We start from the raw sequence: 15,606 nt of genomic DNA on the forward strand, positions 1-15,606 counted from the left end.
CAAGATCCATTGTCTTACTTTCGTCAAACATCCTCATCAAAAAGAGCTAAAAGTTTGTAAGCTATGACCTCCTCACACAATGTCATGTTGACCATCCCTAAGAAGACTTTGCTTTTCCAGATGTGAGTAGATCCTATCCCCAGAATCATCTACAATAATTTTATTAGCATTGGCATAAGGCACAGTGGCCTATACATGTAGAGGCCACTTTATGAGGTACGTCCCGTACCTAATAGCCACCGATTGTATGTTCATGTTGCTGTGGCTCATCGACTTCTCTGAATGCACAACATGTCAAACTTAGATGAACTTCTGCACATCATGGTTGTAATGCAAGGTTATTTGAGCTACTGTCACCTTCCCGTCAACTTGAACCAGTCTGGACGCTTTCCCCTGGCATCCCTCATCTCTCTCATTAACAAGACATTTTCACCAACAGGACTGCTACTTATTAGATGCTTTTAACACCACACTCTGTCATGAATGAAAATCACCAGCAATCATTCCATGGTTAAAGTCACTTGGATCATATTTCTTCCAAATTCTGATGTTTGCTCTGAATAACAACTGAACCTCATGACCATGTCTGCATGCTTTTATGCATTGAGTTGCTGGTTAGATATTTGCATTAATGAGCAGGTGTACAGATGTACCTTATATGCATAGTTTCCCAGGTCCCTATTGCCTTTCTTAAACAGACGGAAAACACTGGCTTTTCTACCAGTAGTATGGGATCTTGCCTGAAGAGGAGACTAATATCTCTGTTGAGATCCCCACTATTTTCACTCTTCTCTCTCTCTCAACAGTCTGAGAGAGATCCCTTTTCCACCTTAAAATTCTTCATGAGACCCAATGCATTCTCCTTCTTGATATCAACATGGTGTAGAATATCACTATACCTCTCATTTCTCTCCATGTCCTTATCTTTGGTAAATACTGATAGTAGATATATGTTTAATACCTCACCCATTTCCTGTGGCTCCAGAAATAAATTCCCTCCTTTATCCTTGAGTCATCCTACCTTCCCCCAGCTACTTTTGTATTTTTAATGTACTTATAAGATGCCTTGGGGTTCTCTTTAATCTTACATGCCATGGATATTTTATAGCGTGTTTAATCCTCCCAAGCCCCTGTTTAAGTTCTTTCCTGGTTCCTTTACATTCCCCATTGGCCCTGTCCAGTTTCAGCTTCTCAGCCCTTACATGTTTTCTTTTCCATTTTAGCTAAGCTTCCAACATCACTCATCTTTCAAGTTCCCAAATTTTGCCACATCTTTCTTTCTCATGTGACCATGTGGGTACTGAGTTCTATAGAGATAGCCTTTAAAGCCTAAAATGTGTCAATGTTGACCTACCCAATCACAGCTGCCATCAATCTATAATGCCCAGTTTCTGCATAACACTGTTGAAATAAATCTTCTAGTTTAGCACTTCTCTCCTGCGCAGTCTTATCATTATCATAATCTTGTGAAAACCTAGTTATGATTACTGTTCCCAGAATGCTCTTCCACTAAAATTCTGATCACCTGACCATACAGATCAAATCATTACACAGCGCATGGATGTAGTACAAGGTAAAACAATAACAGAATGCAGAATAAAGTGTAACAGCTACAGAGAAAGTGTTGTCTAAGTAAGCAATAACATTCAAGATCATAACAAGATAGATTATGAGGTTAATAGTCCATGATGTCATACTAGGGAACATTCAATGGACTTATAAAGTGGGTAGAAACTGTCCTTGTACCTGGTACTACATGCCCTCTGACTTTTGCATCTTCTTCCCAATGGAGACAGGAGAATAGAGAACGTGAGGGCTATTTGATAATCCACCGCTTCCATCAGTGATGTCATCCCAACATTTCCATTCCATTCTTGACACAGTGTATAGATAATCTAGCAATGGAAGGTGCTATACAAATCCTGTATTGATAAATGAAGCTGACCTGGTAATCAGAGTTTTAGTAGAAGAGCGCTTTGGGGATAGTGATCATAGCTCTACAATTTATGAAATGGTTATTGATAAAGATAAGTCCGGACAAGGGAAAAGAGCTAATTTGAAGAAAAGCTAATTACAATAGTATTAGGTAGGAACTGGGTACAGTAGATCGATGACAAGCTGTACTTAGAATATGTGACAATAAAAAACCAATTCCAACTCCCTACTGTGAGTGGCATGGGCCCAATGATCTGAGTAGCCTCTTACTGTGTCAATGTTTGACTTCAATTGATTGGGATATAAAATTTAACTCGATCATTTCATCAGCTCATTGCTAACTAATAGTACAAGATCAGAAATCATCAACTCCAGACCTCAGAGTCATCAGAGACATGGTGCACTACAGCACAGAAACAGGCCATTAGGCCTATCTAGTCCATGCCAGCCTGATCTTCCGCCAGGCCCCATCTACCTGTACCCACCCCATCATAGTCCTCCATACTCCTCCTATCCATGTACCTATCCAATCTTCTCTTAAATGTTACAGCCAAAGCCAGCAATTCTTCCTCCGAATCAACATCCAAACAGATTTTAAATCTCAGATTAATAGTTCATGATCGGCACTGTCCTATTTTGATAATTTGTCTCTATTCAATCCCAGCCTTCAAGATACAGACCTTCTACTGACCGCACTGTATACTCAGTGGCCACTTTATTAAGTAAAGCTGTACATGCTGCTTCACTTGGCTGTACATATGGGTACTCGTGCATGGCTCAATAATTAAACTTGAACTTGCAATCATCTAATCAGCTGATCACTTGGCAGCAACTGAATACAAAAAAAAACCATGCAGACATAGTCAGGATGTTCAGTTGTTGTTTATACCAAACATCAGAATAAGGAAGAAATATAATCTAAGTGACTTTGACTGTGGAATGATTGTTTTCCACACAGATTGCATATTTCCAGTTACTTATAGATAGATAGATAGATAGATAGATAGATAGATAGATAGATAGATAGATAGATAGATAGATAGATAGATAGATAGATAGATACTTTATTCATCCCCATGGGGAAATTCAACTTTTTTCCAATGTCCCATACACTTGTTGTAGCAAAACTATTTACATACAATACTTAACTCAGTAAAAAAATATGATATGCATCTAAATCACTATCTCAAAAAGCATTAATAATAGCTTTTAAAAAGTTCTTAAGTCCTGGCGGTAGAATTGTAAAGCCTAATGGCATTGGGGAGTATTGACCTCTTCATCCTGTCTGAGGAGCATTGCATCGATAGTAACCTGTCGCTGAAACTGCTTCTCTGTCTCTGGATGGTGCTATGTAGAGGACAGAAAGGATAGGTAAATGATTAAATGTGCGAGCCAAAATGAATTAAAGTGAATAGAACATTCTTCTCTATGATTCCATTGACTCTGTCTGTACTTCTCACTGCCTTGGTAAGACCATAAGATTCAGGAGCAGTAGTAGGCCATTTAGCCCATTGGGTCTGGTCCACCATTCCATCGAAGACTGATCCACTTCATCCAGTCATCCCCACTCCCCTGCTTTCATTCCATACCCTTTGATGCCCTGGCTAATCAAGAACCTATCTCTGCCGTAAATACACCCAATGACTTGGCCTCCACAGCTGCTCATGGCAACAAATTCCATAGATTTACCATACTCTGACTAAAGTAATTTCCCTGCATCTCAGTTCTAAATAGACGTCCTTCAATCCTGAAGTTGTGCCCCCTTGTCCTAGAATCCCCTACCACGGGAAATAACTTTGCCATATCTAATCTGTTCAGGCCTTTTAACATTTCATAACATTAACATAACATTGACATAATAGCCCAATATAATATTTACATGACTTTGATAGTATACATTCCTTTCGTTGTTTTGTACATTTATTGCATTATGTATTTGATATAACTTCTCCTCTGATTTGTATCTATTCATTGTTTTTTTTTAAAAAATCAATTAAAAAAGTTGAAAATAAAAAAAATGAACATTTCGAATGTTTCTATGAGATCCCCTCTCATCCTCCTGAACTCTAGGGAATACAGCCCAAGAGCAGCCAGACATTCCTCATTTGGTAACCCTCTCATTCCTGGAATCATTCTCGTGAATCTTCTCTGATCCTCTCCAATGTCAGTATATCCTTTCTAAAATCAGGACCCCAAAACTGCACACAATACTCCAAGTGTGGTCTCACGAGTGCCTTATAGAGCCTCAACATCACAACCTGGCTCTTATATTCTATACCTCTAGAAATGAATGCCAACGTTGCATTCGCCCTCTTCACAACCAACTCAACCTGCAGGTTAACCTTTAGAGTATCTTGCATAAGGACACCCAAGTCCCTTCGCATTTCTGCATTTTGAATTCTCTCCCCAACTAAATAATAGTCTGCCTACTTATTTCTTCCACCAAACTGCATGACCATATGCTTTCCAACATTGTATTTCATTTGCTACTTCTTTGCCTATTCCCCTAAACTATCTAAATCTCTCTGCAGGCTCTCTGTTTCCTCAACACTACCCGCTCCTCCACCCATCTTTGTAAAGCAGCCATCATAATCAAAAAGCCAGCCACCTCAAATGTTCTCTTTTCTCCCTGAAAGTACATACCAACAGGCTCAAGGACTACCCAGCTGCAATAAGTCTACTGAATGATTCTCTACTATGCTCAGATGGACTCTTGACCTCACCATCTGCATTTTTAATCTGCATTTTTGTTATTCTATACCCTTTTCTACCTCAATGCACTGTGGAATGATTAGATCTGTATGAACAGTATGCAAGTCAACCTTTTCAGTGTAGCTCAGTACATATGACAATATTAAAACAAGTTGAATTACAATTCATAGATAGCGTAGAATCCAGACCACATCAATAGGTGGATAATGTTTGACTGGAAAGACAGGTGTGCATTTTATCATTTAGACCAGGAATTCAAGTGGTCCTGATAAACAGCCAATATCAAGTTGCCTGCTCTTCACCATTCCTAATGAATATAGTCTAGGGCTTCCCATATAAGTCAAAGGGGATTTTACACTTCTTAAAAAATCTTTTAATAATTATCTCTGTCCACTTGCTGATCTCCTGCTTTGCCACAATGCCCGATTCAGGAAACTAGCATCAGACTTGACCAGTAGAACTAACTATGCAACTGGGCCATGGTTTTGAAGCTGTTAGTCTTGGAGAGAGCACTGAGACTGGTTCGATGATTAGATTTGGAAGGCTTACTAAAGATGGTATTGATGGCATCTCCAGTGCTGTCGGTAGCCATTTCTCAGAACAGCAAGGATCAAAGATCTTTATTTGCAATACACATTTACAGCATTACAAAAAGTGATTTACAACGTTTATAGTACAGTGCAGCGAAAGGGTAATAGATAAGAGATAGGTCGGGGGGGAGTTAACTAAAATGGTTGATCAGGTTAACTGCTAGAGGAAAGAAACTTTTAAGAAGGCATGAGTTTTTGTTTTAACGGCTCTACAAGCCTTTCCAGAATGGAGCTTTTTGAAAAGGCAGTTCGCTGGGTGGCAATGATTTTACCTGCTCACTTCTTTGTCCTGGGCACACACAAGTCCTACAATGATGGTAGACCAAACAGTTCTGCTGTAGTTTTTGTAGATTGTAAGAGGATGTTGCACCAAACTGCACAGTAATGGCTGATACGAGGATGACCACTGTGCAGAAGACTATGACTATTTTGGTACATTTAAACTCATGATCTTCAAATGTTCTTTTCCTCAGATGGCCAGAGAGTACACTAGTGCAATGAAGGCTCTGGTGAACTACATAACCGACAGGTCTCTCATCTGTGTCCATGTCCCTGACTTCATTCCAGACCATGGGCTCTGATGAGGTCAAAAACCACACTTCAACTGAAAAAAATAAGGCCCCAGGAGCCGAAGATATACAGTCATAGAGACATAGAACACTACAGCACAGAAAAAGGTCCTCGGGCTGATCTATGCAATGATAAACTGTTGTTCTTATCCATGCTGAATTTCCAAAACATAGTGGAAATGAACTTCAGTTGCAACTTCCTGGGAACAAGGAAACACTCCAGAGGAATCAGAAAATTTGTATTCATGACCATTTTCAAGAAAAAGAACAACCCCAAGTACAGTCACTACAGAGGGATTTCTCCATTGTCTGCCACAAAAGTATCATTGCCAGGGTCTTTCTCAACCAACACTAACCAGCACTCAGAAAGTTTATCTTCATACCGCACTCTCAATTCCATCCACCCTGAAGCACGGTGGACATTGTACGTCAGCACCATGAAAAACTTGGGGAGAAGCAATAATCAGAATCAGAAGCAGAAGAAGAGGCAGAATCAGAGTTAGGCTGATTACCACTAAAAATACATATACCATGAAATTTATTGTTTATGTGGCAACAGTGCAGTACAAGGCATAAACATTACTGTAAGTTACAATAAAAATAAATAGTGCAAAAGAGGAATAGTGAGGTTGTGTTCATGGGTTATCCAAAGATCTGATGGTCGAAGGGGAGAATATTTTTTCTAAAATGTTGAGTATGTGTCTTCAGATTCCTGTACCTCCTCCCTGATGATAGCAATGAGCATAAGGCATCAAAGTTCAAAGTCCAAAGTGAACTTATTATTTATTATCAAAGTACATATATTCTGCCATATATATCAGATATATTTTCTTGTGGGCATTCATAATAAATACAATAACTATAATAAAATCAATGAAAGACCATACAAACAGGCTGTACAACCATTGTGTAAAGGACAACAAATACAAAAATAAAACTTTATCTAGTTGATAAAGAGCATCCTGATGTATGCAGATGTTCCAGGGTTGAGTGACGAGCCAATGAGATGGCATCTGCTGTAGACTTGTTGTGGAGGTAGGCAAAGTGGAGCAGATTGAAGTTGCTTCTCAGACAGAAGTTGACATACTTCACCACCAGCCTCTCAAGACAATTCATCACTGTGGATGTAAGTGCTACTGGATGATAGTCATTGAGACAGATTACCACGTTCTTCTTGGACACTGGTGTAATTGAAGACTGCTTGATGCAGGCGGGTATTTCAGTCTGCCAAACTGAGAGGTTAAAAATGTCAGTGAACAGTCCAGCATGCTCTAAATGCATGGTCTTTCTCTGACCTCACAAAAGCCTTTGATTACATCAACCAAAAGGCAATGCAAAGTATCCTTTGGTTGTCCTTAGGACGGAAGTACAGAAGTTATTGCATCACACCCTGTGCAGGTTTCTAAACAAATGGAGGCTCTTCAGCTTAATTCATCCGGGCTGAAATTTCTGAACAAGATATGTATGCCTAATTTTTCACATTGTTGAGTAGATTTTATTGAAACAACCCTCCTGGAACAGCTTAGCCAGAAGCACAGAATGTCCAGGAATGTAGGTCTTCAGTACTACAGCTGGGTTGCTACCAGATCATGTCACCTTTGCTGTATTACAGCAATCCTCACAGAATCCTACCCCATAAACAATCTCCGCTGTTTCATTAACGACACCAAGTGAATTGGCCAAAGACTGGTGCTGACGACACAGGTATGCATCAGTGAGTTATCTATTCAGTAGTTCTGGCAAAGCATAATTGCTTCAACGTTCCCTTTAGCAAAATGCTGAATCATGCATCGTTAAGCATAGTAATGTTTTGGAGCCTTTACTTCCTGTTAGCTTTTTAGTTGCCTTCTGCTATTGAATCATAATCATGTTTATCATTCAATATGGTCAGACTATTGGCTTTTGATATGATGCAGTCTTCTGAGGTAACTTAGCTGTATTTGTTCTTGCAGGTTAACATGCAGGTATTCCTGTGTTGCACCTCATCAACAGAAAAGCAGATGATCACTAAATGTCACTGAACAGCTCACCGTATCTCAGACTGCACTTTATAGTTAAGCCTGATTGTCAAGTTTGATTCACTGAGGTGTGCCAATGGGTACAGTACATGTCTCCATAGACACATAGAAATATAGAAAACCTACAGCACAATACAGGCTCTTTGGCCCACAAAGATGTGCCAAACATGTCCTTACCTTAGAAATTACCTAGGATTACCCATAGCCCTCTATTTTTCTGAACTCCATGTACCTATCTAAGAGACTCTTAAAAGACCCTATCATATCTGGCTCCACCACCGTCACCAGCAGCCCATTCCACGTACTCACCATTCTCTGCGTAAAAAAACTTACCCCTGACATCTCCTCTGTACCTACTTCCAAGCACCTTAAAACTGCCCTCTCGTGCTAGCTATTCCAACCCTGGGAAAAAGCCTCTGACTATCCACATGATCAATCCCTCTCATCATCTTATACACCTCTATCAGGACACCTCTCATCCTCCGTCACTCCAAGGAGAAAAGGCCGAGTTCACTCAACCTATTCTCATAAGGCATGCTCCCCAATCCAGGCAACATCCTTGGAAATCTCCTCTGCACCCTTTCTATGGTTTCCACATCCTTCCTACAGTGAAGTGACCAGAACTGAGCACAGTACTCCAAGTGGGGTCTGACCAGGGTCTATATAGCTGCATTATTACCTCTCCGCTCCTAAACTCAATTCCATGATTGATGAAGGCCAATGCACCGTATTTTTTCTTAACCACAGAGTCAACCTGCGCAGCAGTTTTGAGTGTCCTATGGACTCAGACCCCAAGATCCCTCTGATCCTGCACACTGCCAAGAGTCTTACCATTAATGCTATATTTTGCAATCATATTTGACCTATCAAAATGAACCACCTCACATTTATCTGGGTTGAACTTCACCTGCCACTTCTCAGCCCAGTTTTGCATCTTATCAATTTCCCACTGTAATACTGCCCAACCTGCTGAGTTCCTCTTCCAATTTGTGTGTGTTGCTCAAGAGTTCTAACATCTGCAGAGTTCCTTGTGTTTATGATTTGAACAGATATTTGTTTTGTTTGGTAATTCAGTGGCAGCACATAGCAACACCATGACTCCCGATACCCAGCAACCTTTAAACTGCCCACCACGTGCGAGTCAGGTGTGTGATGGTAAGTGCTCTGCCTGCCTGGGATGAGGGCAGTTGCCAAGGGGCTCACACAAAGCAGCCCATTCAATGTGCTCTCGCACAAATACTCTTGGCATTCACCCCTTCACCCAAGTTCCCTCATAACTGCAGCGGATATCATCCACAAACTGCACAGCAGTTACTTGCCCCGACTGCTGAGACAGACAGCGGTGAATCTCTGAAATTCTCTATGGGGGTATATCATAGAGGATATTTAAAGATTATTCTTGAAAGATCAAGAAGTTAAGGGCTACTCAGAGGCAGAAAATTTATGACATGCCTGCACAAGATGGCGCATGAGAAAATGTTCTTGCAATGCGGCATGCAGCGTCACCCCTCAAAACTAGTGCCACGTGCATAGGTCTCAAAGGAACCAAATACAAGCCAGATATAAAATATTTGTCATCATCAGTGCAGAAACAGGGGTCTCATCAGTGCAGCAACAGAGAGTAAAGTGTATATTTTACTTTCATTGATCATTTTTGAAAATGCACCAAAGCTTATAATTTCACGATCACATTTCTTATGTTGCCGATAACAATAACAATGCTTTTTAGAAGTGATGTTATTTAACAATTGTCTTTTTAAAAATTAATGTTAATAAGTTTTGAATAGGTTTTCTTAAACTTCATTTACTTCAGTCTCTCTATTATACTTATTTAATACTGAAGCAATAAATAAACATCAATAAGCAACAGGACATCTTTTTTTCATTAAAAATCCATAATTATTGTTACTAATTCAATAATCAATTATCATCTCTGCTCAAAATTACAATGGCACGCAAGATAATTGTTTTTAGATTATTATCACCAATTTGAGCACACACTCTCCAAAATGTTTATCAACCTGTCTACGTTGAACTGGTCCAGGGAAAGAGTTGAGGCTCAAGGCCAATCAGCCAAGATTTTATTGATTGTCAGGGCAGATCTGATGGGCTGAGTGGCCTACGTTAATTTTCTAATATCCTGCACCTTCCTGTACAGCGATGTTGATCACTAAGGAGGTCAAGGGCAGCGGGCACATGAGAACAACCATCTGCAGGTTCCCCTCCAAGCTGCACTTAATCCTGCCTTTGAAAAATGTCCCTCTTCCTTCATAACTGGGTCATCCCAATGGATCCCCCTGACCCCCCCCCCCAACAATGCTATGGAAGTATTGTTACCAGAAGGACTGCAGCCATTCTAAAAAAAGACAGCTCCCCACCACTTCCTCAAATACAACTGAGAATAGCAAGAAAGCACACACAAATTGCTGGATGAACAGGCAGCATCTATGGAAGGGAATAAACAGTTGATATTTTGGGCTGAAATAACTCAGCAGGCTAGGTAGCATCCGTGGAGGAAGAGTGATGGTTGTCAAGATGATGTATCAGTCAACTATCCTTCTGCCTCCACTAATGTTGTCTAGTTCACTAAATTCATTCAGCAGACTGTAATTTTGTTTGGGATTCCAGCACCATATCTTTTTTTCCATGTCTGAAGTGCGATCTTGCATAAAACCATTTTTTCACTTAAACAAACAGCAGTAACCATTTTTCACATAAAATGCTGGAGGAACTCAACAGGTCAGGCAGCATCTATTGTGGAGAATAAACAGTCGCCATTTTCTGTCGCGACCATTCATCAGGTGTCCTGGGGAAGTTGGGAATGGGGGTGGTGGGGATGATGCGATGGAAAGTGTCATGGTGAAGTGTCTCAGCCCAAATCATCGACTGTTTACTCCTCTCCATAAGACCTGTTAAGTTCCTCCCGCATTTTGTGTGAGTTTTCCTATAGTGGGGGAGTTTAGGACCAGAGAGAACAGCCTCAGGATAGAAGGACGTCCCTTTATAACAGAGATGAGGAGTAATTTCTTTAGCCAGAGGGTAGCGAATCTGTGGAATTCATTGCACAGATGGCTGTGGAGGACAGGTCATTGGGTATATTTATAGCAGAGGTTGATAGATTCTTCATTTTGTAAGGATGTCGAAAGTTCCGGAAAGAAAACAGGAGAATGGGGTTGAGAGACACGCTGGAATAACCGGGCAGATTTGATGGACAAAATGACTTAATTCTGCTCCTATGTTCTATTGTTCTATGTTTTTCTGGATTTCCAGCATCTGCAGAATCTTGTGTGTTTACAGTAAATATTTTTACCCCATTAGACAAAGTTTATATGCCTGCCAACTGAGAATTTATGAACTGTCACTCATTATCACTTCCATCTCCTCTGCTCAAGAGTTGCCTTGGATTGTCCTGAGATTTAAAAAATAATCGGGGTGTTACTATCGATTGCAGCAAGTTTACAAATACTGAGATGTCAACCTTGCTAGCAATGAAATGTGAAACTCACATTAAGGATCGAATTACTGAGACAGAAGCCAGAACCAAGATAAATCCTTCGAGTAAGATAGTGCAATTATAAGATATTAATGGGAGAGCGCGAGAGTGCAGCATTCACACAGTGTCAGTTACTATCTTGTTATAGGAACGTCAATCCTACCTTTGGAGGCAAGAGATTCATGGAATATTGACCAGAGGAGCAGAAACTGCTTAATCCAGGCCATGTGGAGGAGGAGGTGGACACGGCCAGATCAACACCTTCTGACTGTCCAGCGTCGCAGCTTTCCCATCGTTGTGTCTCTTAACACGGATCCTTTTAAAAAGTGGTCGCAATGAGGAAAACCCCCTTTTAGCAATCTGTTGTCGCGATGGTGTCTGACCCGCATGGTATAACTTTCGCTTTCGCTTTTTTTTTGCTCTCTCTCTCTCTCTCGGTAACTCTCCCCAGTTTTAACACTGGCATTCCCGGAAACGTGTGAAGAGCCGTTCTGGTTGCTGGGAAGTTAGGAACGCGGGTGACTATGCGTTGGAAGTTCCCATTCACTTGTTCCAGTGAACTGGCGTTCAGTGTGAGAGGAAGCGCCTTCAATATCGGTGAAAATCCCCATGAAGTGGTGGGAGGGATATTGTCCATGTCTCGGACTGCACACAACTAACTAGCTGCACCGTATGCTTCCTATTTGCTGATTTACTTCATCAACCACTGAAATACCATTCATGTATGACTTATTTCATTGCCACATACCTCCTTCCCGGGATAAAAACTCGCCAACTGTAATTCCAACATGAGTTTCTATCTCCACTGTTCCACTGTTTTGCAGAAATACCTGCCGCGCCTTGATGGATTGACACCTGTGGCAAAAAAACCTGGATGACACAACCCTCGCAGACTCGTTGCCGCCACCGCTGGTCGTCGAGCAGAGATTGATGCTAGTAGCAATTGGCCCTCGGAGCATAGCTACCCTTTAAAGCAGGGGTGTCAAACTCATTTTAGGTCACGGGCCGGATTGAGCAAAATGCAGCTTCATGCGGGCCGGATCAGTCGGACGCGTGCGAACGCAGCTTTCGTTGCCTCCGTTTTTTCAGCCTGCTCTCATATGTCTCAGTCTCTGCTATAACTACAAAGTGTTTCACTTTACAAATTCTGTTTCTTATGAAGAAGACTGCCGAATAAACACTAGAAACCCTGAAAACCTGGTACCTGAATAAACTCAGCATTAGCCATATCATACGCCATAGGCGCTTCGATTACTGGGGCTAGCTTTAATAGTAATTAGATATTATCTCGCGGGCCAAAGATAATTCCACCGCGGGCCTTGAGTTTGACATATGTGCTTTACAGGTTCATGATGATTGAAACGCTGACTGAAATAGAAACATTTCCAGTGCTGATGATGGGCCTTTGACGAGAAACCTTAATGCCCTTTCTCTCTTTGTAGATGCTGACAGCGGTCATCATTACTGTTGAATTGATTGCTGCTGGAGTGAAGACTTAAGAAAGTGGACATCTGGGACATCACACAAAGGAACAGAGAAAACACTGTCTCAGACAGCATCAGCAAAGGGAAGTGGACCATCAACCTATTGTTTTTGAGCGACTGCCTCCTGACTGGTTGCATCACACCTGGTATGGCATTGCCAGATCTGAAAAAGCTGCAGAGGGTCATAAACACAGCCAGTTCCATCATGGGCATTGACTTCCCCACCATGGAGGACATCTTCAATAGACGATGCCTCAAGAAGGTGGCATTCATCATGGTGTACCATCACCATACAGGACATGCCCTCTTCTCATTGCTACCATTAGAGAGGAAGTACAGGAAGATACACACCGAATATTTTATGAACAGCTTCTTACCTTCTGCCATTAGATTTCTGAACGGCCCATGGACCCATGAACACCACCTTACTTTTTGCTCTCTTTTTGCACTACTCTTTTTATACTTCTTGTTATAACTTATAGTTTTTTTAATATATTGCACTGTATCAGTGCCACAAAACAACACATTTCATAATATGTGCCAATGATTAAACCTGATTCTGATTCTCCACCTACTTCTCTTTATGCCACATTTCTTTTTCTCCTCCTACCAAATTCCCTCTTCCTCTGCCCTTTGTCACTTCCACCAATCACTTCCATCATCTTACATCTTCTCCCTCCCCTTCACCTAGATCCACCTATCACCTATCAACTCTTGGTCCAACCCTAACCCCTGCCTTTTCATACTAGCTATCTCCTTTCTTTCTTTCCAGTCTTGACAAAGGATCTGAATCCAAAATATTGACCATTCAGTTTCCTTGATAGATACTGCCTGACTTACTGATTTCATTTGTTCAAGTTCAATCATACACATGTATTTCAGATAAGTGAAGCATCGTTCCTCTGGGACCAAGGTGTAAATCACAGGAGATATAGTCACACACAGTACATAGCCAGCACATAGAGTCACAAAATAATATTAGCACATCCCTTGTTGGCATGGCCTGTAGATTGACAGGTTAATATAAGGTGCAAGGTGCACATTTATGTACAACAATATAATGTTACTGGCACTATATTAATAGAAGGTGCAGTCATATAATTAAGTGAAACAGCAGGGCATTCAGACAGGGTGTATGGACATTGTTGGAATGATATTTGCTGATTTGTAGATTGCAGCTGTGACCATGGCAGGCTTGACCATGGTGAAATTGACTAATGCAAGCCTGACCATGGTGGGCTTGGCTACTACAGGCTTGATCAATTCAGATTTAACTATGGCAGGCTTGACCGTTGCAATCTTGACCATAACAGTTTTAAATATGGCAGGCCAGACTATGGCAGGCCTGACCATTGCAGGCAGGGGTACTGTGTGGATGATCATTGTACGATTGACCACAGCTGAGGCACCATTGCACAGATTCAGTCTGTTTGCATTCCTAATCGCAGCATGCATTTTTATAGATTATTAGAGCACTACAGCACAGATAAAGGTCCTTCAGCCCATCTAGTCTGTGTCGATTTGTTATTCTGCCCAGCCCATTAATCTGCACCTGGACCATAGCCCTCCATACCTTCCTATCCATGTACTTATCCAAAATTATCTTAAATTTTGTAATCAAGCCCGCATCTATACCTTCTGCCAGCAGCTCATTCCACACTCACATTGCCCTCTTAATGAAAAATTTCTCCCTCATGATCCATTTAAATATTTCACCTTTCACTCTTAACCTATGACCTTTAGTTCTAATGTCACACAATCTCAGTACAAATGACCTGTTTGCTTTTACCCTATCATTACCCCTCATAATTTAGCATACCTCTATCAAGTCTCCTTCATCCTCCTCCACTCCAGCGAAGTTCACCTGTATACGACAGGACATTGTTGCTGTGGGCAGCTTTATGTAACCAGGGTGAGACAGCACATATGAGCCTGACGCTGAAGTAAGCAGTTAGGTCTGAGTCACGAAGCAGAAATCTGATATCATCTCTAATTGCTTCTCTTAATAGGTGTTGAGCAAAGTGGTTAACCTATCCCTGAGGTCAGCTATCTTTTCTCAGAGTGAAAAATGCAAAACTTGGACAAGTGCTTCATCAGAACATAAGAATTAATAGCAGGAGATGCCAAACAGTGTCTTAAACCTTCTCCGCCAATTTAAAAGATCGCAGTTGAATCAGAATCAAGTTTAATATCATTGACATGTTGTGAAATTTGTTGTTTTGCAGCAGCAGTACATTACTACATGTTAAAAAAAACCATAGGAAATTTATATAGTAAGTAGTGAAAGATGTGAGAGAGTGTTCATGGGTTGGTTCAATGTCCATTCAGAAATCTGATAGTGGAGGGGAAGAAGCTCTGCATAAAGTATTCAGTGCGTGTCTTCAGGCTCCTGAACCTCCTCTTTAGTGGTAGCAATGGGAAGAGGGCATGTCCAGGATGGTGAGGGTCCTTAATGATGGAAGCCACTTTCTTGAGGCATCACTTTTTGAAGGTGACCTAGATGGTGGGGAGGCTAGTGCCCATAATGGAGCTGGCTGAGCTTACAACTTTCTGCAATTGTTTGGATCATTTTTCTCACTCCACTTCATCAACAATACTTAGCCTCCTCCACAGTCCAGGGACAAGTTTGTCTGAGTGTGCATATATTCAGAGACTCTTACAGCCGGCTTGGCAGTGCATATTAAATGTTTTGTTCTGACTGTTTCTCAGGCCCTTTGCTGAAGTAGAATGTTGCCCTTTCCAAAATTTACCCGTAGACAAATTCATTTTCTCAGAATTTTCATGACAGCCTACAGAATGGGAAGA

At 41.1% G+C, this 15,606-nt stretch overlaps 1 protein-coding gene across 8 annotated transcripts in view; it reads right to left on the reverse strand.

Moving 5' to 3' along the window:
• The window catches only part of LOC140738840 (uncharacterized), a 139,612-nt gene extending 124,902 nt beyond the window's left edge, over positions 1–14,710 (reverse strand). For 4 of the 8 annotated variants that reach the window (XR_012101465.1, XM_073066756.1, XM_073066762.1 and 1 more), the window contains exon 1: positions 11,481–12,036. Coding sequence is in view for 4 of the 8 variants with exons in the window: in XM_073066756.1 (XP_072922857.1) it covers positions 11,481–11,544 (64 nt within the window). In the remaining 4 variants the exon portion in view is untranslated. Of the gene's footprint in view, positions 1–11,480; positions 12,038–13,178; positions 13,285–14,620 lie in introns of those variants that run through there. The other 4 variants (XM_073066763.1, XM_073066758.1, XM_073066757.1 and 1 more) reach the window with 4 other exon arrangements.
• Between the last annotated feature and the right edge of the window lie 896 nt (positions 14,711–15,606).

Source organism: Hemitrygon akajei, chromosome 14, assembly GCF_048418815.1.
Source record: "Hemitrygon akajei chromosome 14, sHemAka1.3, whole genome shotgun sequence".
Classification (NCBI taxonomy): domain Eukaryota; kingdom Metazoa; phylum Chordata; class Chondrichthyes; order Myliobatiformes; family Dasyatidae; genus Hemitrygon; species Hemitrygon akajei.